This window comes from Podarcis liolepis (assembly GCF_965112155.1).
Source record: "Podarcis liolepis genome assembly, chromosome: 9".
Lineage (NCBI taxonomy): Eukaryota > Metazoa > Chordata > Lepidosauria > Squamata > Lacertidae > Podarcis > Podarcis liolepis.
This window is the reverse complement of record NC_139564.1, coordinates 28,303,744-28,328,230: the sequence shown is the minus strand read 5'-3', so window position 1 is coordinate 28,328,230 and position 24,487 is coordinate 28,303,744. Positions and strand designations below refer to the sequence as shown.

At 41.9% G+C, this 24,487-nt stretch overlaps 1 protein-coding gene across 11 annotated transcripts in view; it reads left to right on the top strand.

Moving 5' to 3' along the window:
* Positions 1-24,487, top strand: part of PDE5A (phosphodiesterase 5A) — a 125,018-nt gene that overhangs the window by 81,791 nt on the left and 18,740 nt on the right. For 7 of the 11 annotated variants that reach the window (XM_083460280.1, XM_083460274.1, XM_083460272.1 and 4 more), the window contains 8 exons: positions 2,497-2,586; positions 4,524-4,661; positions 5,539-5,606; positions 10,846-10,954; positions 12,903-12,987; positions 16,797-16,972; positions 19,964-20,023; positions 23,775-23,921. In XM_083460280.1, coding sequence (XP_083316406.1) covers positions 2,497-2,586; positions 4,524-4,661; positions 5,539-5,606; positions 10,846-10,954; positions 12,903-12,987; positions 16,797-16,972; positions 19,964-20,023; positions 23,775-23,921 — 873 coding nt within the window. The remainder of the gene's footprint in view (positions 1-2,496; positions 2,587-4,523; positions 4,662-5,538; positions 5,607-10,845; positions 10,955-12,902; positions 12,988-16,796; positions 16,973-19,963; positions 20,024-23,774; positions 23,922-24,487) is intronic. The other 4 variants (XM_083460273.1, XM_083460275.1, XM_083460276.1 and 1 more) reach the window with 1 other exon arrangement.

Sequence of the window (24,487 nt, the reverse complement as noted above, 5' to 3'; positions counted from 1 at the left end):
TGTTTACATGAGTTTATTCTGGATTGTTTAGTCTGCTTGAACATAGTAAAAAGGTAAAGGTACCCCTGCCCGTACGGGCCAGTCTTGCCAGACTCTAGGGTTGTGCGCCCATCTCACTCAAGAGGCCGTGGGCCAGCGCTGTCCGAAGACACTTCCGGGTCACGTGGCCAGCGTGACATCGCTGCTCTTGGCGAACCAGAGCCGCACACGGAAACGCCGTTTACCTTCCCGCTGGTAAGCGGTCCCTATTTATCTACTTGCACCCGGAGGTGCTTTCGAACTGCTAGAGCCTCAAAGTATTGGGATTCATCCAATGAAGGCAAAAGTCAGTGTTTCTTCACATGTCGCATAGTTAAAACTCTAGAATTAGCTTCCCCAAAATGCAGTGATGGCCGTCAGCCCAGATAGTGTTAAAGGGGGATAAGACAAATTCATGAAGGATAAAGGCTGTCAGTAGCTTTATTATACATCCTGGATCAGAGGCAGCGTGCCTCTGAAAACCCATTGCTTGGAAACAACAGCAGGAGTACAGGCGGCGACCATTTTGCACATGTCCAATTGATGCGCAACTGCGCCATGTAGGTCCTTTTGGACCCGGAAGAGAGCTGAATGGGGGCATAACAGAGCAGATTATGTCCACTCCACTGATGTGCATGGGGGCAAGGAACAGAACTCCCCCGCAAAACGGCTGCTTCCCGTTATGCTATTGCTCTCATGTCCTGCTTGTGGGCTTCCCAGAAGCATCTGGTTGGTTGGTCAGTGTGAGGAAACAAGACGCTAGGCTAGATAGGCCTTCCTCTAATCCAGGGGTAGTCAACCTTTTTATACCTACCACCCACTAATGCATCCTTCTTGATGGTAAAATTTCCTTACCGCCCACCAGTGCTTGATGGAAGGAGGATTCAGCTTGTTCTGTAGAACCCCCTACCACCCACATAGAATCCTGAAACGCCCACTAGTGAGCACTAGGGACCAGGTTGACAACCCCTGCTCTAATCCATCAGGGCTCTTTTTATGTTCTTAACAGAAATCACTCATTTATGAGCTTCTTATTCTTCTTATTTATTGAATTTGTATTCATTTGTAAATCTCAGGGCAGTTTTTATGATGAACTATGATTATACCATCGTTATATCTATTCACTGTTAAATCCTCCAATACTTCCCCAGCCCAACTCCCTCAGATGCAGTTGGACTACAGCTTCCATCATCCCAAGTGCTGGCTGGAGCTGTTGGAAGTTGTAGTCCATAATATTGAGAGGGGACCGGTTTGGGAAAGGCTGCTCTATGCTACTAGCTGACAAACATTGGCAATAGCAGGATAAGAATTCATTCATCCTGTCTAAATGGAATGTGTGATGAACATCTGCAGGACATCAGAAGTAATATATTTCCTAAACAAAAATGGCTCACAAGTTTGCTATGTAAGCAAAATTTGATTCCTACTTTTAAAACACATAATTTATTGTATGATAGGGGGCTATACCATGTGTTCAGTATTTAAGGTTGACGTAACTTTCGGTGTGTGTGGTTCCCCAGAACTACTTATTATGGAATACTTTTATCATGACAAAACAGAGATAAATATTGCATGGGTTGTACTCAAGAATGCACTTATTCATGAATAAATACCTTGATGTCACTGATACTTCTTAAGTAAGCTGTGGTTAGAAGTGAGACACATGTTTCCAAAACAAATGCAGAACTCCTGGCAACTGCTGACTAGCAGAACAATTTTATGTATAATTGTCAAAAAATAATCTCAAACACTCTTTGATAGCATCTGTAGATTGTTTTATTATTGCTCGGGGAAGGAGACTCTTTATTTTATTTGCTTTGGACCAAGTTGATGAGGGTCTCTGTAAGACATTGTGCACTTAATATTGCAAATAAGACATTCCATTGTCCAACTCTGGTTTTGTGTTTGCAAGAATTAACCACAAATCTTTACCACTGGGGATATGGTCACAGGTAGAATTGGGTATTTTCGGACAGTATATAAACAACACTCATTGCTACTAAAGCAGGTTTCTTGGGAACAGAAAATAACAACTCTTCATGCCATATCCAAGTAATTGGAGTGCTGTTAGAAACAAGAAAACACAAGAGCATTTCAAAATGTAAATAACTGTTTGGGGAATCTGATATATAGGCCTGTACATGTTGTCCCTTCTTTGGGATTGTTGGCAGATACTGAAGACAAATGGCAAAGAGCAGAGAAGTAATCTCACACTGGTTAGGATTGCCAATGTGTTTTATGCAAATGTTAAGAGTCAATATAAACCAATAGAGAGGAAAGCACCTAGAGCAAGCGAGACAATTTTCTGTCCAATTTGAAACCTCCCCTCTCTGCTTTTGTGTTAGTAGAATTTAGCCCAATACTTTCTGGTCCTTATCTATACTGTATTGTACTTTGACAGCGATTAGTTGACTATCTCCCAGCCATCTCAATACTCAGCCTGCCAATTCAATTAACTTAGTATTACCTGGTTTTTAGGATTTTGCTGCATATCTGGCTTTTTGTGGAATTGTTCTTCACAACGCACAGCTGTATGAGACGTCCCTGTTGGAAAACAGACGTAACCAGGTGAGCCTAAAAAGTCATTATCCCATCTATCATCTATCTATCTATCATCTATCTATCTATCATCTATCTATCTATCTATCTCTATCTATCTATCATCTATCTATCTATCTATCTATCTATCTATCTATCTATCTATCTATCTATCATCTATCTATCTATCTATCTATCTATCTATCTATCTATCTCTATCATCTATCTATCTATCTATCTAATCTATCTATCTATCTAATCTAATCTATCTATCTATCTATCTATCTATCTATCTATCATGTCTCTCTATCTCTCTCTCTATCTATCTATCTATCATCTCTTGCATAATGTGTGGCTTGGAGTTGTGGGCAGAATTAGTGTGGGAGCCTGTCCATGTGGCCTTGATTTGGCTCGCATAGTCTTGGGCTTTCCAAGGCCTCTATTTGCTTTATATCCCACCTTTTCTTCCATAGAGCACAAGGTGGCAGGCATGGGTCTCCAACTCCCCATTCAATCCCCCAACAACCCTGTGTGGTAGGTTGGGCTGAAAGGCAGTGACTGGCCCAAGGTGAACTTCATGGCTTCTTGGGGATTTGAACCCTTGTCTCCCAGGTCCTTGTCTGGCACTATACCAACCACTATACCAAACTGGCTCCCTGCTACTTCAGATAGCTGGAGACATTAGGATTGAACCTGGGACTTTGTGCATGCAGAGCATGTGCTCCCCCCACTGAGCCACAGGCCTTATATGAACTTGTAGATTGTAGCCAACATACAAATACCTTGATGGGCAGTGGTGAGATGTAACTAAAGAAATAAAGAGTTGAGAGGTTTCAAATGCTTGGAGGGAAAGTAGAAAAGAAAGGAAGGTAAATTCAGAGCATCTGCCCCCCCCCCACTGCCACTCCAATTTTCCTGACGTTGGGGTGAGTTGGAGCCTGAACAAGCCCTGATCCTGCGTCTTCTGTAAACTCACTCAGACTCTGAGGCTCCTCCACATGTATTAATAGGGTGTTTACTGTATCTGGTGAATCAGAGTTGGTCTCTCTCAGTATGTTTCTAAGGGTGTGTCCTCTAGCCATGTGCTTTGTTGGAGGGTTATTTATATTCCACCACTGTTTACGGAGGGAAGTATCTAGGCCCACCTCTGGCAGTGTGGAAAAAAATCAGTATGAATAAAATAGGCAGACAGTGCTCCTAAACTTGCAAGTGGATTTCAAAATTGCTTGAAAAGGGATGTAAACGTCTCAGCCCAGCTCCATAATGCGGCACTGCATGGTTGGTGTTTTTCAAACAGGGTCCTAGTTTGCCAAATTGAGAATTCCACTCCACATACACACCCACCCACGGCAAAGCTTACAGTGGGGCATTGTGGGAGAAATCAAGGTTGTGTTGACACGATGAGCCAAAACATCCAAAGACGCGAGTCCCCACTGGGTTAAGAATGTACCCGACCCAAAACTTCTATTGCAGAAGATGGATGAATGATGTCTCTGTCTTGAGTACACAGGAAGCAGAAAGCATGGGTAGCCAAGTAGCTAATTTGAAAACTTTTTTTATGTTAAATATTTGTCGGTTTAACCAAAGGATATCACCAAAAGAAAAGGTAGGGGGAACTGTAAAAGAACTAGGTAAAAAAAAAGAAATCTGTGGGATGAAACATTTCCTCAGTTACGCACCGTTATTAATTATGTGGTTCTGTTATGCCTTGGGTTCTGCTATGATTGTCTTGCAGCAAGGTTCCTGATAAGGGGTTTTGTGTGAATGAAAAATGCTTATGATTCTTTGATTTAAAAAGATATAAAAATAGATGATCAGCATCATGCGTTGTTTGGTCCTGAGACTTTCATCTCCATTAAAAGGGGGGGGGCGGAATCTCACTTCATAATTATTAAATTTGTATCTGCCTTGCTTTCCATCAAAAATGTGCCAACATTAATATATCTTTCTTTTCTTTTCCCTTGTAGGTTCTCCTCGATCTTGCCAGCTTAATATTTGAAGAGCAGCAATCTTTAGAAGTGATTTTGAAGAAGATAGCTGCCACCATAATCACCTTTATGCAGGTGCAGAAGTGCACCATTTTCATCGTGGACGAAGACAGCTCGGTAAGTACAGAACCTGACTCCTTTCCGAGGAAAGAAGATTCTCAGGCATCCCTTAGATGCCTTAGAGCCAGCACTCAGCTTCCCATAATCAGCGCTGGAAGCCCATCTTTTGCAATTGCGTTCAGTGACCATATGCATACAAGGAACAACAATGGACTAGACCCCTGGATTGCAGCCGCTGAAAGAGCAGAGTGAATTGGTTGTTGTGCACCCTTCACTGATGTCCTGCATTGCATTTTTAAATTTTTTTGATCTGTCTCTCATAGTGACTGAGAACAAAAATAACAACAACAATAGTATACATACAATAAATCGCTAAAACATAAAATCAGCACAACATATTTAAAGAAGGAACAGATTAAAAGGCCTGCAAACATAAAAAGGGTGTTTGCTTAATGCTGAAATGGCATCAAGGGTGCAGGCGCCTGAAGAGAGCATTCCATGGTTGGGGTGGCACCTAGCCCATCTCACTTGGTGAGGACACCGGGAGAAGGGACTCAGAAGATGCTCTTTGGGTGTAGAGAGGAGCAGATTACAACCCATGAAGAAATTTAAGGCAGTCACATAACAAAATGGCTATATTATCTTCAGTATTTGAGACAGTATGCCTCTGAATATCAGTTGCTGGAAGCATCTGCCTGTTGCCTTCCCATGGACATCTGGTTGGCCACTGTGAGAACAGAATGCTGGAAAAGATGAGCCTTTGGTCTGATCCAACTGGGCTTTTATGTTCTTATGCCTAGCAACACGGTACCATGAGACAGAAGCAACTTTGCTGCGGTCCTTGAATAAATAAATAAATAAATTGAGTGCTATGAAATACAGATAATTCCATTTATACATACTAAGTAAGCTGAAACTCTGTTCTCATTTTTAGGATCCCTTTTCCAGCGTCTTTCACATGGAATCTGAGGAATTAGAAAATTCAAGTGAGACTCACAAAAGGTAAAAATGGATCTCAAATTACCATTGCCTCAGACACATGGGCAAGACAGAAAATGCAGTGCTTTCTGCTTTCATATCGCCAGAAACATTAGCTGCACAAAGCCGCAGATATGAAATAATGCACAAGGATACACCTCTTGTGCATTCTGCCAATTTAAGAGGAGCTTATGCAGAAGATGTCCCCTGAGGGTCGCACTCCTCTTTGCTCAGAGATTCAGCACTACCAGACAGAACGGCTGCACATGCTCAGTACATGCTCAGTAAAAGCTCCTTTGTTGCTTGACAAAAGGGATTGGAAATTAGGGGCTCCATTCTACTTCTGGTGGGTGCCTAGGCAAAGTCCACAGCGAGGAACGTGGGAGAGAGGAGATATGAAAGAGGATACTTGCCTTCATGAGTGAGCAAGAGGAGAAGGGATCCTGTCAAGATGAAGGTGGTTCATCATTTTGTTGGCTTATCTTCCCCTCTTAGTGCTGCAGTGTATTTGCCATGCAAGTTCCCCACCATTGGCTGCATGATATAGTGCTAAACTAGATGCAGAGATGGTGAATTGCAAACAACAGGTAGAAGGGATTTCCTGCAGCAGTCTCTCCAAAAACAGTTATTTAGACCAGGGTTGGCTGACCTGTGGACCTGTAGAAGTTGTTGGACTACAATGCGTATCATTCCTGACTACTGACCATGCTGGCTGGGGCAAACGTGAATTGGAGTTCAACAACATTTAGAGGGCTTTAAGTTACTCAGCCAGCCCTGGTGAAAGCTCATGCTGATGCTGCTGGTGCTCAGACTGTGCTTGGACTAATGGGAATTGTGTGTGTGCCACTTCTGAGGGTCAGGTGGGTCAAATCTACACATTGCGTGTCCTCATAATGAACTGGAAGCAATACAACAGGCATGTCCAACAGGTAGATCGCGGGGGTGTCCCAGGTAGACCATGGCATGAAGTTTAATGATGGCCTTTGGCCAAACTCCCCCCCAAAAAAACAACAACAACGCTCAACAAATTCTGTAAACCACCCCGCCCCCACAAAGCTCAACCCTCCCCTAAAAAAAGCTCAACAGCTTCTGGCAATGACAATGGGTAGATCACAGCCGGTCTTTTTATACTGTGAGTAGATCACAGTCTCTTGGGAGTTGGGCATGCCTGCAATACAAGAAACAACAGACATATGGAAAGACACAAGGAACATTTTGAAAGTTTAATTCAACTCAGCCTTTATTAAAAGCTTTTATCCAACCCATGTGGTCAAAATGTTGACCTATTTTCACTACTGAAATTGATTTAATTCTGCTGATGTTCCTGGGACTTGGGCTGCTATTCCAAGCACCCTTCCCTTGGCAATTTCCTTCAGAATCAATGGGGCTGTCACTTAATTCTGTAGATAGAACGAAGATGTGTGCCAGCTAGATTGAGTAGTATGTGACATAGAAATTCATCTTACAGAGAGGGTTACAGACCACAGTTTTCTAGAAGGGCACAATATCCAAGTCATCACATTTGCTTAATAAAGTACACGCAGAGCTCTTAACTAGGAATCTTGGCACAGAGTCTTTGCAGATGCTGCACTAAACAAGGTGGTCCAAGCGGAAAACAGCCCCTAATGCCAGGCTTTTGAAGAACAAGGCATAGTCTCTGGCAAGTTTGTTTGGAGATGTTTTGAAACTGTTTGTAAACACGTTTTCAAATGTATCTCCTTAACCACAAAGGACCCCCAAAAGCTTCACTTCTAGAGCACATGGGGCTCTTTCCACTCTCACACTGTACAGTATTATGCATGGCTCTTCAAATTGCATGAATTTAAAACAGAAGGTGATCGGGTCAATGCAAAACTCTTCTGAGTATGTACAGAGAAAGACTGAGTCTTCAGCAAAGAGAGCGGCAGCAGTGGGAGGGGAGGGAATATAACATAATTACCACTTGGGAAAGATTTATTTTGTGTCTGATTGGAAGAAGGAAATGTTATATCACAGTACAGCAAATGCAATGCAAGACATGTGCATTCAGCTCTGAAAAGCATCTTTTAACATGAACTTTCGAAAGTGTTGAGAACATTCATAAGGGTTCCATCTGCTCTGTGTTATTTGTGAAGCAAATTTGTTTTTGTTTTACAAACATGCCAAAACTCCAAGTGCAAATGATTAAATCTGATTTTAGAAACACCTCTCTCTTCTTGCATGCTTTTCAATCTTCAACATTAGTTCCCTTATATTTTTTACCTTTGATGTACATTATGTTTGATGTTTTTCTATTTTTTAAAAAACCTGTAGCACCTCATTATCTTTCTGTTGTTTTCCTTTGAACATCCTTCATTGATTGCTCAAGACCTGCCATCCACTGTCCATGCTGCAGCTCTTCTTTTTCTTTTGAAAGATAGACTGCATGGGTAATCTCTCTTTGATATTGCTGCTAGCATAGAGCAGCCTTCCCTAAAGTAGTTTTTGACTCCAGCTTCCAGCAGCCCCAACTAGCGTGGCCAGGAGTCAAAGATGACAGAAACTGTAGTCCAGCAACACCTTGAGGGCAGACATCTTGTGGAAGTCTAGGGACGTATTAGAGAATTAAATGGTGAATGGTTGTAATAGGTGAATGGATGTAATGATAGCCCCAGAATAGTTTAGAGAAGCAGATATATGGAGAGCTCCAGTTGCTATTATCTGGATGTGTGATTCCCAGGTACAACAACAACAACAAAAATCTGCCCTGAGGGGAAAGCAGTTTATCTAAGGCATGTATGCATTGCTTTGCTAGTGCCGTTTATTGTGTATCAGTTTTGAGCTTTTTAGTGGAGATGCAATTCCACTATGAATTTCCACTATGTATTTAATAAATTAAATATAATGAAAATAAACTGTTTTAAAATGAAATGTACATACTAGACAATACTGGCTTTTCATTCAGTTGTCAATATGAAAAAATGAAAAAGCAGAAGAGGTTTAAGCAGCACATCTGAAAGCAGCTGCTCCCTCACACTCTGCTCATGAGCACTTTGTTTACATGGTTCGGTTCAGGTTAACAGTAGGCTTTTCTTGAACTAAAGCCCAAGAGCCACAGTCTTTAGGGTCAATGGAAAGACAATACCTGGATCCTCTGGCAGGGAGATTTATTTGAAGGACAGTGTTCAGAGATGGATTAACAGTGGGACTGAAAGACAAATAAAAAACCCCAGATAAATCCAGCTCTGGTTGGATGCCTTTTTATCGACAATCCAGCATGTTACTTAAGCAAATTACTGGAAAAATGCATTTTGAGTGTGTGCTGGAGAAAGCGTTATGCCTACAAAAAAATCTCAGATTTCAAGTGTGGTATTTGAGTGTCCAAAGCTGCCTTGGGAACTTAACTTCATCTCTAGTGTACAAAAGCATGCATTAAACTTGCTTTGTTGAACAGTAATGTTGATCATTAGATGCCATGATTGACAAAGTCCCTAGTGAGGTTTTCAGTGCCCCATTGACTGAGTTTCAGTTTTTGCAGGTTGATGACATTGATGGGGTGCTTGTGAGTATGTGCCCAACAATGTGCCCTTCAGATCCTTACCCTACATGGCTGATTAAAGCTGTTGTGGGGAGGGGATGATTGGGTGGGTTCAGGTTGTGGTGAACACATCTCTGTGGGCAGGGAGGTGTTGGCCACCTGAAAGAGGCAATAGTATGGCCACTTCTGAAAAAACCCATACTGGACCCAATAGTATTTAACAACTGCCACCCTATTGCAAATACCCTCTTTTGGGGCATAGTACGCGAGAGGGTCATGGTCAAGCAGCTACTGGTGTTCCTGGAGGAAACTGATTATTCAAACCCATTCCAATCTGGTTCAGACCTGAATTTACAAACAAGTGGTACATGAATTATATGAAAATAAATAAAACAATTCAGAGTTTTTGAGCAAGGTGTCATCAGTATTCTGATGATACCTAAGTCTGGTTCTCTGTAACATCTGGTTGGCCTAGTGTCTGGATGCAGTGGTAAGCTAAAAAAGGTAAAGGTACCCCTGACCGTTAGGTCCAGTCACGGACAACTCTGGGGTGCAGCGCTCATCTCGCTCTATAGGCTGAGGGAGCCAGCGTTTGTCCACAGACAGCTTCTGGGTCATGTGGCCAGCATGACTAAGCTGCTTCTGGCGAACCAGAGCAGCACACGGAAATGCCGTTTACCTTCCCACCGGAGTGGTACCTATTTATCTACTTGCACTTTGACGTGCTTTCGAACTGCTAGGTGGGCAGGAGCTGGGACCGAACAATGGGAGCTCACCCCGTCGCGGGGATTCAAACTGCCGACCTTCTGATAGGCAAGCTCTAGGCTCCCTGGTTTAGACCACAGCGCCACCCATGCCCCTTAGAGGTAGGCTAGATACGGCCTAAAAAACTAAGCCTGATTTCTACCAATGCGGAGGGTCTGTGGGTGACTGGTTCCTAAGTCTGGGAAGTGGGTAAGCTGCCTGCCCTGGATTCACACTCTCCTTGAAGAAGCATGTGTACAGTTAAGGGATGCTCCTGGATCCAGGTCTGTCACTGTAGACTCAGGTGTCCTTGGTGAGTAGGAGTGCCTTTTACTGACTTCACTTGATAAGACAGCTGTGGCCACTCCTGGACTGGGATAGCTTGACCACAATTGTCCATGTGTTGGTAACCTCACAGTTGGATTACTGCAATGCACTCTATGTAGGGCTTCCCTTGGGGTTTGTCTGGAAGCTGCCGCTAGTGCAGAATGTGACAGCTAGGTTGCTTGTGGGGCAAACTACTGCCAGAATGGAACATCTTGCTTGCTTGCAATGGCTGCTGTCTGTTACCAGGCCAGCTCCAATGTGTTGATACTAACATATAAGGCCATATACAGCTCAGAACCAGATTACTTGAGAAACTGCCTTATTCCTTATATACCCAGTAGATCTCTGCAGTCTGTGAAAGTTCATTCTGCAGTAACTCGAAGCAGGGCTTTTAGTACTGTGCTGCTCCTGTTCTGTGGAATAACACCCTTGTGTGACAGGAACCCACTTTCTGGAAACAAATGAAGACATTTTTGTTACAACACATTTTCCTGGCTGGATAAATGGGTCTTTGCCAGGAGTATCTCTTTTGTATTGTTTTAGTTTTGCTTCAAACGTATCAGTTGGTGAGTTTTTTTTGGCTGTTTTTATTGTACAACGCCTTGAGATGATTATGTAGATGTTGATCAATAACTGAATAATAACAATGAGGAGGGTGCTGCAGAGAAATTACTCTGTTTCTTCTTGCTCCAACAGAAACTATGATACAAACCAGATTAATTATATGTATGCTCAATACGTGAAGAATACCATGGAGCCTCTTAACATTTCAGATATTCGCCAAGACAAAAGATTTCCTTGGACAGTAAGTAAATGTAAATCTAGATTTTGACCTTACCAATGGAAAATGTAGGGCTTTTTGTGCATGCAGTTCAATTATGGAAGATCTTGTGCGATGCCCCTCTAGGGTGTTTCTTGCATTAAGAGGCCTTGAATAGTTTCAAGAGGCAGAATCGCATTAGCCCTCAACACCTGGTTCAGTCCCCACTCTGCAGATGTCTACATCTTTCATGGGACCATACCTGTCTAGCCTGATGGCAATTGCTCTGTCTGGCCCATTTTCTACCATTTTGTACCTGGTCGAGGAAGGCAAAGTTCTGATATGATTTCAGTTATAAAGACTACAGTTCACTGATGCATTCAGGACAGATCAGTTGATTTGCTGTGTGGTGGATCATGGACTAGACTTTTTGATAGCTATCCTTTGAATTGTTTAATGGATTGTTGTTTTTCAATAGATTGGCCTTCTGTGTTTTTGCCTTACAGTTAATTGTTTATTGCATTGCTCTGATTAGTACTGTGTTGTGGATTTGTTGTTTTTGCTGTCCCCTCCATTACTGTTACATTTTAACAGTTTTCATGTAAACTGCCTCAAACATTTTATGTGGAATGTCAGGATATGAGAGAACCAATGTGGTTAGGGTGTGGGATCAGTACCTGGGAAGGTAAAGGTAAAGGGACCCCTGACCATTAGGTCCAGTCGTGACTGACTCTGGGGTTGCGGCACTCATCTCGCTTTATTGGCCGAGGGAGCCGGCGTACAGCTTCCCGGTCATGTGGCCAGCATGACTAAGCCACTTCTGGCGAACCAGAGCAGCGCACGGAAACGCCGTCTACCTTCCTGCCGGAGTGGTACCTATATATCTACTTGCACGTTGATGTGCTTTCGAACTGCTAGGTGGGCAGGAGCTGGGACTGAGCAATGGGAGCTCACTCCATCGTGGGGATTCGAGTCCTAGGTTCTGTGGTTTAACCCACAGCGCCACCCGCGTCCCAAGTACCTGGGAAACCCAGGTTCAAATCCCCACTCCCCTTTGGAAGTCACTGGGTGACCTTGGACCAATCACTATCTCTCAACTTAATGCAGCTCATCGATAAAATGGTGGTGGAAAGAACCACATGCATCACCATGAATAGCATGAGAATGTTAGTATATAAATTTAGGGAATAGATAGATGTAATTGACACTGGCAACTATTGACTAGTTTTGGTTTCTCTTCTGGATCCTCCACTTTCACTTTTACTGGGCTCTACAAATTTTTACTACTGTTAGTCTCCCAATACTGAGAGAGGCCCTACCCATTTGAATAGCCATTTGAATATCTAGGGCTCTGTGTTTTGATTTTGATTTTTTAAAAAGCATTAGCAATTTTCTACTTAGAATCTATTTGTGTAGATTATGCTGTTTAAAAAACCAACAGGATGTTACCTTGTGAAGGGGATAATTATAGGCCAGGTTTCCACCAGCTCCAGATGTTTTGGATTAAATACCCCTTCATCCCTGACCACTTACTCTGCTGGCTGGGCCTGGTGCACGTTGTAGTCCAAAACCTCTGAGGGACACCATTCTGGAGATGACTATTTTAGGGTCTGCTGCTGTTTTTAAAGTTAGTTGCAAAATTGGTAAGTATTCCCATACAGTTCTTCTGAAAATTGTAACGTTGTGAATATTTGGGCATAAAGGTATCTATTATATAAGTACAGTTTATTACTGCAGAGAAAGCCTGACAACAGCTGTCAAAAGTGCAAACGTGTTTGAGTACTAAATCATGGAGGAAATCTCAATGAAAATTTCACAGTTGTGTTGATTTAGAATGTTGCTACTACTGTAATTTCCCCAACCAAAATATGAGAGAAGTACGATCCGGCATGTTCATAAATTATCATGCTTGTACAGTTTTATATATTACATGATTAATCTATAACATTGGTGTCGACTGAGAGTCAGTAAGGTTTGTTTCTTTTATTAACAGAATGAAAATGCAGATAGTAAAAACCAGAATATAGAAAGTTTGCTATGCACGCCAATTAAAAACGGAAAGAAGAATAAAGTAATAGGTACAATATTTTTATTTTTTGTGTTTCATTTCATCCACTCTGCATGATGTTTTGTGAGACTCGTGGTTCAGCAGGAGATAAAATATCCTCTTGGAGGGCAATGATAGTTAACTTTCTAAGATGGATGCTAAATTCTTCTTTGCCCCTAAATTATCCCTAAATTCACTTATACTTCATAAAATGAATGCATGTCATGGTAGAGTCTTTGTACCCTGATTTGGAACACTTGTTCTTGGAAATAAGTTCTATTATATTATTCAATGCACTTTACTCCCAGATAAGACGCTTTGCATGAGAGTGTTTGTGGCAACGCATGTGTTTCCATGATTTCTGTAAGATAGCAAAATTAAAAAGCACCGGGTTGTATCTTCTGGCCTTGTTTGCAAAGCCCTTCCTTTTTCAAATTGCAGTATTTCCTAAAAGGGATTTGGCCTTTAATATATTTGGACGGACCTTCCACTGCATCATGGAAAAGTTTTGGAAAACATTCTATTTAGAGAACGTTTCTTGAAAATATATAGTGAAGCATTCCTACTGTAATTCTCACACTCCATTACTCACAGAAGTTTTAAATGTCATTGGTTGGAGCCATATGGGGAAGGGATCTTGTGTTTAAGGAAGTGCTGTTTTATGCTTCATGTTGCATGAGAAAAATGAAGCAAACCCAGAGATATATAATTCCACTTGCTCAAGAGCTTACATTACCTTCAGCATAAGACAAACTACTACTGTATATCGTGCTTTTTATTTATTTATTTATTTATTTATTTTATTGCATTTATATCTTACCCTTCATCAAGTTCATGACCCAAGGGCTGGTAACATAAGATTCTCAATAAAATTGCAGCCAACAAAAAACAGCTTAGTTAAAATAACTCACACCTGTTGTTAAAATACAACAGCAGACAACACGAAGGTATACCAAGTTCCACTTCTTGCAAATCCACGCAGAACTGGTGTATTTCTAGACAATAGTGGTGAAAGGCAGAATTCCACAATCAAGGCGCAACCATATAGGCAGTCCTTTCTCAGGTTCCTGCATAATGAGCTTGCATAAGAAGAAGGGCTTCTCCTACAGATCTCAGTGTGCAGGCAGGCTGATATATGAAGAGGCACTCCTTCAAATATCTGGGTCCTCAGTCATTGAGGGCTTTATAGGTCAAGAGCAACACATTGAATTTGGCAAGGTAGCATGTAATAAGCAGCCAGTGCAAACTCTTCTGAATTGGTGTTATATGTGCTAACCCCATACAACTTCTCGGGGTCCCGGCAACATCACTTTATACGAGCTGCAGCTTAGGGGCTGTGTTCAAAGGTGGCCCCACAAAGAGACCACTGTGATGAGGTTATCACAGTTTAGAAATGGACATAGCTAGTTTTGTGTCGTTATCAGTGATGATCTGGGCAGTTGGGGGTCACACTTGAATCTTAAAAGCTTCCTAAAAGTACAGTGGTGCCCCGCAAGACAAATGCCTCGCAAGACGGAAAACCCGCTAGACGAAAGGGTTTTCCATTTTGGAGGTGCTTCGCAAAACGAATTTCCTATGGGCTTGCTTTGCAAGACGAAAATGTCTTGCGAGTTCCTGCGGGTTTTTTCCCCTCCCCCCCTTTTCCCCAAGCCGCTAAGCCGCTTATCAGCTGATCCCCTAAGCTGCTTAACAGCTGATCCGCTAAGCCGCTTATCAGCTGATCCTCTAAACCGCTAAGCCGCTTATCAGCTGATGCGCTAATCCGCTAAGCCGCTAATGGGCTTGCTTCGCAAGACGAAAAAACCGCAAGACGAAGAGACTCGCGGAACGGATTCTTTTCGTCTTGTGAGGCACCACTGTAGAGAGTTAAATTAGGAATTATTCAGTGACTTGTGCTGGATCATTATATAATGACCTGACATTAGTTTCCTTCAGTTTCAGCTGCACCCTTATCTGTGCAGGGAAAGCCTAACTTTTGTTGTCTATGCTTTGGTAACCTCTAGGTTAGATTACTGCAACATGTTATGTGTGGAGCTGCCTCTGAAGACGATTCAGGAACTTCAGTTGGTTCCAGTGTCCAGGTTGCTCACTGGGGCAAAATGGTTTGAGGATAGAACACCAATTCTGGCCCAACTAGTCTGCAATCTGGGCCCAATTCAAAGTGTGGGTGTTGACCTATAAAGCCTTAAATGGCTCAGGATTGCAATACTTCAAGGACCGACTCTCCCCATATGAACAAACCTGGACCCTGCAATCATCATTTGAGGCCCTTCTTTGTGTGCTTCCTCCATGATAGAGCTGGAGAGTAGCAAAACAAGAATGGGCCTTTTCTGCAGTGACTCCCCACTTGTGGAATGTTCTCTCTAGAGCCTTCATTACATATCTTTAGTTGTCAGGGGTGAATCTTTTCTCCTGTGATGCTCTGATGAAGGGTGGGGTGTGGGTGTGCAAGCAAGCAAGCTGTTTGAATGGTTGAATTCCTTGTGAGGCTGAATCTACAGCAGAGATAAAAAAACCTACAGTCACCCAGAAGTTGATTGGCTACAACTGCTATAATCTCTTATCATTGACCATATTGGCTGGGGGCTGATGGCAGTTGGAGTCAGACAGCTTCTGGATGGCCAAAGCTTCCCCAGCTGTGATCAACATTTTCCTTCATCGGTCATCAGCACAGATTATTCTCTTGTAGAACCTCCCAGCTAGGCTGCTCTTTGGGCAAAGGGGTTATATCTGAACCATTATTAAGAAACAAAGCCTTGAGACCTACTCGAATGCAGCATGTGGTCTGAGGACTCATGAACCCCCTATGTTGTCTTTGTAGTTAATTTGATAAACAATCTGGTCCTTTTTCTCGTAAGAAAGGGCAAGCTCTGTCTGTGTACCAGTAACCTGACATTCATTACAGTTCTCTTGGCAAGCTTACAAAAATCTAATTAGTTTGTAAAGGACAAGTTGTCTTTAGGGATTACATCAAACTCAAGGACTATTAATATTAGAAGTTAAGAGGAAAATTGAGATGAAAACTTGGGAAGGATAGAAAGGAATATATGCGGTTCCAGGGATGGGGAAGAACATGCCCCGTCACCTTGCTACCACCAGTCCTGGTTCCCCATGAGACCAGAATCCATTCCTTCAGTCCCCAGTGGGTTTTGTTGACTGTGCTGCACTTCTGTGAAAAACCTATTGAATATTCTGGATCTAAATCTGCATTAGTGGAACGCAAAATCTGAGTTCAGAATATGTAAGGACTGGTGGATGAAGGGAAGGACACGCAGCCTCAGTTCACATGATCAAATCTGGCTTCATAAAGCCAGGATATTGATTAGCTTCAGACACTTTCACACAGCCCCTTTGTCCATTGTGTGGGGAAACAAATAAGCCACAGTAAATCACAGTTTCCCTTTTTGCACAAGCCGGAAACCACGGTTAATGGCTTCCATAAGCCAAGATTTGGAAGCCAACTTTACAACATTTCAAACTTGACTTCTGAGTACTGGCTTGCTCATAGTTCCTGGTTCTCATGTAATGGGAGGCTGTGGTTAACTGCAGCTTTCTCATTTGTTTCCCTTCTCATGTGAAAGGAGCTGTGAAACAGGAGCTGTGTGGGGGTGGATAAAGTTCATGTGTCGCCTGATTGTATGGATGCAACCATATTTTCTGGGTTAATAATAGTAATAATAATAATGCTGAAACACTGGACTAGAAAGTTAAAATTGCCAGACCTCTGTTTCTATGGATAAAGAAAGCTTGTTAGTTTTCCTTTCTATCAATTGAGGTATGGTTAATTTTTGCACATATATATAAAGATTAGTTAACATTTCCTTTTTCTAAACGATCTAGGAGTCTGCCAACTTGCAAATAAGATGGAAGAAAATTCAGGCAAAATAAAGGCTTTCAACAGAAATGACGAGCAGTTTCTGGAAGCTTTTGTCATCTTCTGCGGCTTGGGTATCCAGAACACACAGATGTATGAAACTGTGGAAAGAGCTATGGCAAAGCAGATGGTGACATTAGAGGTGAGGCTCAATCAAGGCAGCCTTTATGTAACTCACAGCTGCTTCTTTACTCAAACTCCCTTGCCGAGTTTAAGGCAAGCAAAACTTGGCTCAGTCCTCAGAGCAGGGTCGCTCTCCTTTTCATTTACTGTTTGCTTCTGCGTTTCCACATGCTTGCAAGACACGTGGCAGATTATTGCATATTAAGTGCTAACCTGGGATTTAGCAGTGGACACAAACATAGCCTTCCCTGAACATATTGCATGCTGGTAACTGACGTTGATGGTTTATCATATTGCATAGAAAAAGGACATGGCACTAGGACGTCCTCTTCTTCTTCTCTGAGGTTTTCTTTGATGACTTTGGCTGAGCCCTTCAAACAAACCAATAGCTGGAGCAACAGCAAGATGACTGTAGGCTTCCTCTAACTTCATCAAACCATATCAAATATGAACGTCATCTAGTCCTAGCCTTTAAATTGGTTACTGTTAGTTTTAATTGCCGTGGCATGAAAGGAGAGCCCAGTAGCAGATCCAGGTTCACAGTTATCTTCTTCCAAAGTAACCTAGGAAGTCAGATGTTGTAGACTTTGGACCCATTTGCATCCACAGAGTAAACAGAGTCTCTGCAATATTTCTAAAATGCAGATTCTGCCATCAATTCCGTTCTGAAGGGAAAGCTCTCATGCAAATCTTTGTTTAGGTGCACTGCTTGCATTAACTGGTAGCAGCGCTCTCTTGATTAAAGCGCTTTGTGCAAATTAGTTTGGACAGCTATGTGTGTTGCGCATTACAAACCCAGGTAACATAACCTTTTAAGGGAGAAAGAAAGATTCTCATGGGCAAATTGCTATAGGCTGAAGTTATAATTCTAATTGCACATGAGTTAAACGTGAGTCCAAAGTAAACACTAAGGTTCTTCTCTCCTTCCCTCACACTCCTGAATAATAAGTTTGAATTTGTTCATTAAATGAAAAATATTTTCTCCTAGGCTGACAAAACTTCTGCCAAGATTTTCCTGAAACAGAATTTCTTTTATGCCTGTGTTACAAACCCGTTGGCGGGGGAGCGGATTTATTATGACAACCTTGTCGAGTTTATAATTATAGCCATGTTGTAAGCTATTTGTCTTTCATATAGGGGCAGGGAAGCTTTTCAAATCTCTCCCCCCCCCTTTTATAAAAGAAAAGAGTTCTTTGCTCACTTAAGGCCAACAACATGATATTTTTTTCCATGCCTTGCTGCCCTCAGGAGTCCTCCATGCTGGGCAGAACTGGTAAACTGCTCATACCAGGCTCCATCCTGCATGGATGTGCCAGGAAACAAAGTACAAAAGCTCTTTATGTTAAAGTTCAGAAGGGATGAATCCTAACCCCCTGATCTGTACTCCTAGAAATGGATATGGATTGGGAAGAGGTGTTCCTCTGCTGGTAGGCAACTCTGCTGCCATGGAAGCATTCTCCATAAATTCTGGCACTTGGGCAGCTACTGCACTAGGCTGCATACTGTGGTAGCTAGTGGTAGGCAGCATAAGACAGTGGATTCAGTGGCTCCTCTCCTGTGCTGGTCATCCTGGATCCAGGTGGATTTGTGCTGCCTGGTGCTCAGAGGCTAGAACTTCCTTTGCTTTTTAACTGGTGGCGTTCCCAAATATGCCAGCGAGCATCTCTGCCACCATGAAAGCCATCTACCAAAAAGCACTGGCACTTGGGCAGTAGCAGGCATGCAGTAGCCAGCGATAGCCAGCGTAAGCCCCCGAATGAAGAGGAAAAGTAGGGCTGGCAATGGATCCTAAGCTATCTGCACGAAAGTTACTAGGGGAGCAATCCCATCCCCTTGATTTACACTCCTGGAGGAGGGTTAGGGTTGAGCAGAGCCTCTGTTTGGCTCTGGTGGCAGGCAGTTCTGCTGCCATGCATCTGCCGGAAGCACTGGCAGATGGGACAGCTACTCCAGTAGTTGGCGTACTGCGTAGCCAGCATAAGCCCCACAAACAGGGGGAAGAGGAGAACAGGCAAGGGATTCAGTAGATCCTACGCCCACATATTGCCAGCTGAGAGTCCCAGTTCTCTCTGCTGTACCAGCCTGGAGTTGCTGCAGCAAACAAAGGAGAGAAAAACTGCCTCCCTCTGGCCCTTCCGTCTTGGCCAGTGCAAGCGGTAGGGTTTCACATGCGGAATTAGCTCTGCCGCTCTGTTCAATCCTGCTGCTCCCGACCAGGAGGCAGGTTTGTTTTGCCCAGCAATGTTGAGAGTCAGCAATAGAAATTTAGGAAATTTGGCTGCGTAATTAGTGGAGGCCGAAAATACAACCATTTCCCAATTCTTGCTAATAGTGAAGCATTATTTAAATTTTAAGACTGCTTTAAGTTGCTTTAAAATCCTGCTTATGAAGGAACCTAGTTGGTAGAGATGTCATGCTAAATCATAGATGAGACAAGCAGTGGAAGGGAGGGAGAATTTGTGCTGGGGAGCAGAAGGATGGTATGTCCCCAAAGCTGGCTCTCTGACCTTCAGTCATGGTTTGCTGGGTTCCAGCAGATATCTGCACTGCAGTAATCCTCTGCAATAATTCAGAGGCCCTCAGGAATGTGTACACAGTAGCCCATTACTTTGCTTTTATTGGTAAATCACTAATGGAAATCACAAATCACTGTGATTAACGCTGCCAGTTTAGCTATTGCTGGGAGATTTTGCAGAGCATTCTGGATGCCAGAGGAAAGAGTGCTTTGAGAATTTAAATAGCTAATTTATTAGTATTAGTATAGATTTTTGCTTGCTTTTTATTAGCGTATATGTGCATTTGTTGTTGTTTAGTCATTTAGTCATGTCCAACTCTTCGTGACCCCATGGACCAGAGCACACCAGGCACTCCTGTCTTCCACTGCCTTTGTCCATGGAGTTTTCTTGGCAGGGATACTGGAGTGGTTTGCTGGTTCCTGCTCCAGGTGTATGTGTGCATATGTACATATATATGGAGCATTTTATATGTGCTTCATTTCTTTTTCCTAAAGGTCCTTTCTTATCATGCTTCAGCTGCTGAAGAAGAAACAAGGGAACTTCAGGTAACAGCGGTAATGTCATTTTCCCTTCTATTATATATGTGGTGATGATCTGGGGATTGCAAAGGCTGGTAGAACTTCAGGATTCAGAATCATAAAGGCTATTAGAAGACAGAAATGTGTCTTTTTCTACCACCTTGGCCTATAGCGTGAGATACGCAGATCTTCTAGAGCAGGCATTCCCAACCTGTGGCCCTCCAGATGTTTTGGCCTACAACTCCCATGATCCCTAGCTAACAGGACCAGTGGTCAGGGATGATGGGAATTGTAGTCCAAAGCATCTGGAGGACTGAAGGTTGGGAATGCCTGTTCTAGAGGGATGGTAAAAAAGAAAGCTAGGGTTAAGCTCCACTTCTGCTTGGGAGCTGGCAAAACACAGCCCATCTTTCTGCCCTTTCTAGGTTTAGCTAGGAGTGGCTGAATCTTTAAATTTCAGGCTAGCCTGGTTTCTCATTTTTGAAATCTTAAAATCAGTCCTCCACATTTCCACATTGGTTTGCGATTTATTCATTTTTTTAATGCCATCAAATTGATCTTCCCTTTAGTGCAAATTTTGCCAATTTAGTACACAGTTTTGCCAATTATACACATTTCCCAAGCAATTTCTACTAATGAAATGTATTTTTGTATGCTATTTCCAGTTATATTCATTGTTTTCTGCATATGTTACCCCAGAAATTTTATGCACTTTGCTTGGCTGGAGAACTGCATTGCCAAATTTGAATAATTTTTGAAGGGTAGCTGTGTTGTCAGTTCTCGTTTCAGAAAGTGTGGATTAGATCGGTTCACCTTTAAATGTGAGCTGAATTGAATTAATACTTCCTACCCCAGTCTTCTGCACTAGTGTCTGAGCCTCAAACACAGCTAGATTGCTGCTTAGGCCACACTCCCTCTATTAATCAGCTCCAGTTTGTGGATGAAAATCTGGCTTTAGAAACATTTGGCAAGGATTTTCTTGGGAGTACAAAATAGTCGTACCTTTGAGTTTCATGTTAGAATATCTAATTCATGCTTACGGGTCTATCAAATTGTTGTTCACTTCTGTAGGATAAACATTTTCCAACTGAAATGTGATATTTCCAAAGGAGCACTGTAAATCAGTGGCAGGGCCAGAAACACAGGCCTGGTCTGTTTATTTCTCACTCTGCTGCTTTGTTCACAGTGGAGCCATCGACTGGGCAAAGGATCTGCCTTGAATTCCATGGGAAATAATTCTATTAATCTGACATTAACTTGGACTCCGACTCTGCCTTAGTCTACTGCATAGCAACTGCATGTGGGAGAGATGCAAAGTGTTACATAACCAAATGTCTTCAGTTCATGCGCAATCATTAAAACCAGTCTTGCTGCTTTTATGGGCATTTTTAGGTGTAGAGATTACAGTGTCTGGATTATTATTTTTTATCTTAAATTCCGCACAAATGGACACAGTTTCAATGCTAGCTTATTGTGATCTTTATGAGACAAACATAAGCCAGAAGCCAGATATATATATATATATATATATATATATATATATATATATTTACCAGCAAGCCATTTCATAGCCTAAATTAGAAAAAGAAACTCACAAAATTATGGATCTTTTCCTGCAAAATGGCTTTATAGTACATTGGAAGGAGCAGGGCAGAGCCATAGATATGTTCTCCAGACACCCACATTGCTTCAGCTTACCTGGGGCAAGGTGGTTGTGAGGTTCACATGCACACCAACAGAGCCAATCCAGCAGTCCCAAGGCACCCAGACCTCAATGATGCCCTGCCCTGATCATTAGTAAAGCAAGATTTCTTCCACAGAACTATAAACAGGTTTGTTTTTTTGACAGTTTAAATTGTATCTTTCTAAACCAAACTGTATTTGTGTTTGCAAAGGTGTTTTCCCCCTCATATATGTGTGTGTGTGTGTGTGTGTGTGTGTGTGTGTGTGTGTGTGTGAATATCTCTATATATATAGATATATATGCACGCACACACACATATACATATACATACACACACAATATATATATATACACATATACACACAATATATATACTGTCGAGAACCTGCTCGACATCTGAAATAATCAGTCTCACACCAAGATGACTTGAAGAAAAAGCTTTGGCTTTTGCCGTGCAATGTTTATTGTGCACAGTGAAAATAATTCATCCTCTCTCCTCCAGCACAGCGTTTGTTGTGTCTCGTACTCAACAAAGTAACAATCAAAAGGAATGCAACCTTGCCCTTGCCCACAAACAAAGAGAGTCCTATGCTACGTGAGCCAATCATTTAGTCTAGCATGAGGTGTTCACGTGCTCATCATGCTCTTAGCAATATCTCGTGCTGTAAAATCACTCTGCAATAATAAGAACTCTGCTCATGCTCTTATGTACAAGCAATCATTTCCCCACAATATACTACACAGAAAAGCCTGTGTTTCTACCTACTGATGTCTGGCCAAGGTATTTGGAAGTCACGTAGTTATCAAGTTCACAAAGTTCATTTACTCGGCTGAAAGCAAGAGATTCTAGCACAAGGTTTTCCCATGCTAGTGCTTAGTTATATTTGGTAACAAATATTTGCTTTTTAGGCACATCAGGACTTTGACTCAGACCGTAGATTTTCAACTAGCATGTATACCTTAAGCTCAGATTTAGTAACAAACATTAGTCATCCAGTTTATAAAAAGAACAGCAGTGTGTTTGCATTTTTACCAAGGCTTCCATGCATACAAACAGGATAGCGTGGCCTCCCCTTCTGAAACATATACTTTCCTGCAGTTAGAATTATAAGTGTGTTGAGTGTTGCACTGAATGTAGGAACTTCATATTTTGCTCTGTATGATCAAATTATGATACAGTAAAATTTACTCTTATACACCTTTTTTCAGTCCAGAAGTGTGCACAACTTATGAATACTTATATATAAGTTCATAAGCATTAAGAAGCGATAAAGGACATAAAGATTGCTCACCTTAGATGTTGCCAGTCCTAATTATTTCCCCTCTGTTATCAAAGGCTTTTTCAGGCCTTGCTCATATCGAGTTGTGTAAGTAGAAGGCTGCTCATTCAGTGCGATTGTACCTAGCCACGGCCCCTGTGAAAAACAACTCTAAAGGCTCAGCAACTGTGAGCTGTTTTTGTCTTAAAAACAAATTTCTGGGCACGGCATGTGCTCAGAGGCAGCCTGCTTACTTTTTAATTCTCAGAATCCCAAAGTGTATTCTGGAATCCTCCTGCACCTGCTATATACTAAGACTGTGTTCCAGCAACACTTTATTCTATCTCTCCAATGTTCCTTACCTCTTAATTTTCACGTTTTATGTGATCTTTCACCAATAGTCACTTTGGCCATGCAGGCTGCGGCAGATGGAAGGTCACAAATTTCCCGTTCCTGCTTTAACTAGAGACTTTTGCTTCTGAGCATGTTGCTCTTCTCTTACTAAGGTTGCGCCAGAGGGAAATGGCTTATTATTATACGGAATAGAACTACAGATAATTGGAACATAGTGCAACATTTTGCAAACTGGTGTTGGGGATGTCATCAGTGTCTTGTGCAATGGACAACAACCCTGCATTTTATTGCACTTGGGGGATTACAGCCTCATATTGTGCTTTATTTATTTATTTATTATTATTATTATTATTATTATTATTATTATTATTATTATTATTATTACTACTACTACTACTACTACTACTATTATCGTATTGAAAGAAGGTTTAAGGTTTAATTCCATGTTACTTTATTGTTCTCTCCATTTTTTCCTTCTGTTTCATTTAAGGCTGCTGTTGTACCATCTGCGCAATCTCTCAAGCTCACCGACTTTTACTTCAGTGACTTTGAGCTGTCAGATATGGAAACCTCCCTGTGTACAATTCGGATGTTTACTGATCTTAACCTTGTGCAGAATTTCCAAATGAAACACGAGGTGAGAATCTTGTGGTGCATGGAGCATGGCCATTTATGGATCACACATTTTCTACATCATAACATTCTTCAACGTAAACATGCACGCAAAAGATTGGGTATATAAATTGAATAATAAGTTTTAAAGCATCTGTTGGAAAACCAAATATCATCATGACTAAGGCGGCATTGGTCCAATTTTCGGTAGATTGCTCTTACATCCCCACATTTGGTGACAGCAGTTGAGTAGTTGCTCTTAATCATACCTTAAGTTCACCAGAATAGCTGCATACAACTGCTTGTACCTGTGTGCTACAGATTCCTTTCTGTTGATGAATTCCTATTCCTTTCTGTTGACGAATTCCTTTCTGTTGATGGGTGATGACACTATGACCAAATGTGAAATATGTTTATCTTTCCGAAGATTACACAGATAAATGCAGAGACTGAGCAGTACAGGTTATACCTGCAAAACATGGTTTTACAACCTGTTCCAAAACTCTAGGAATTTTAACTGCATTCAGTCTTGGACAAAGTGTTTATTATTTGTTTGGTTCTGTAATAGCTTGCCCTTCCTCCCAAAGGAGC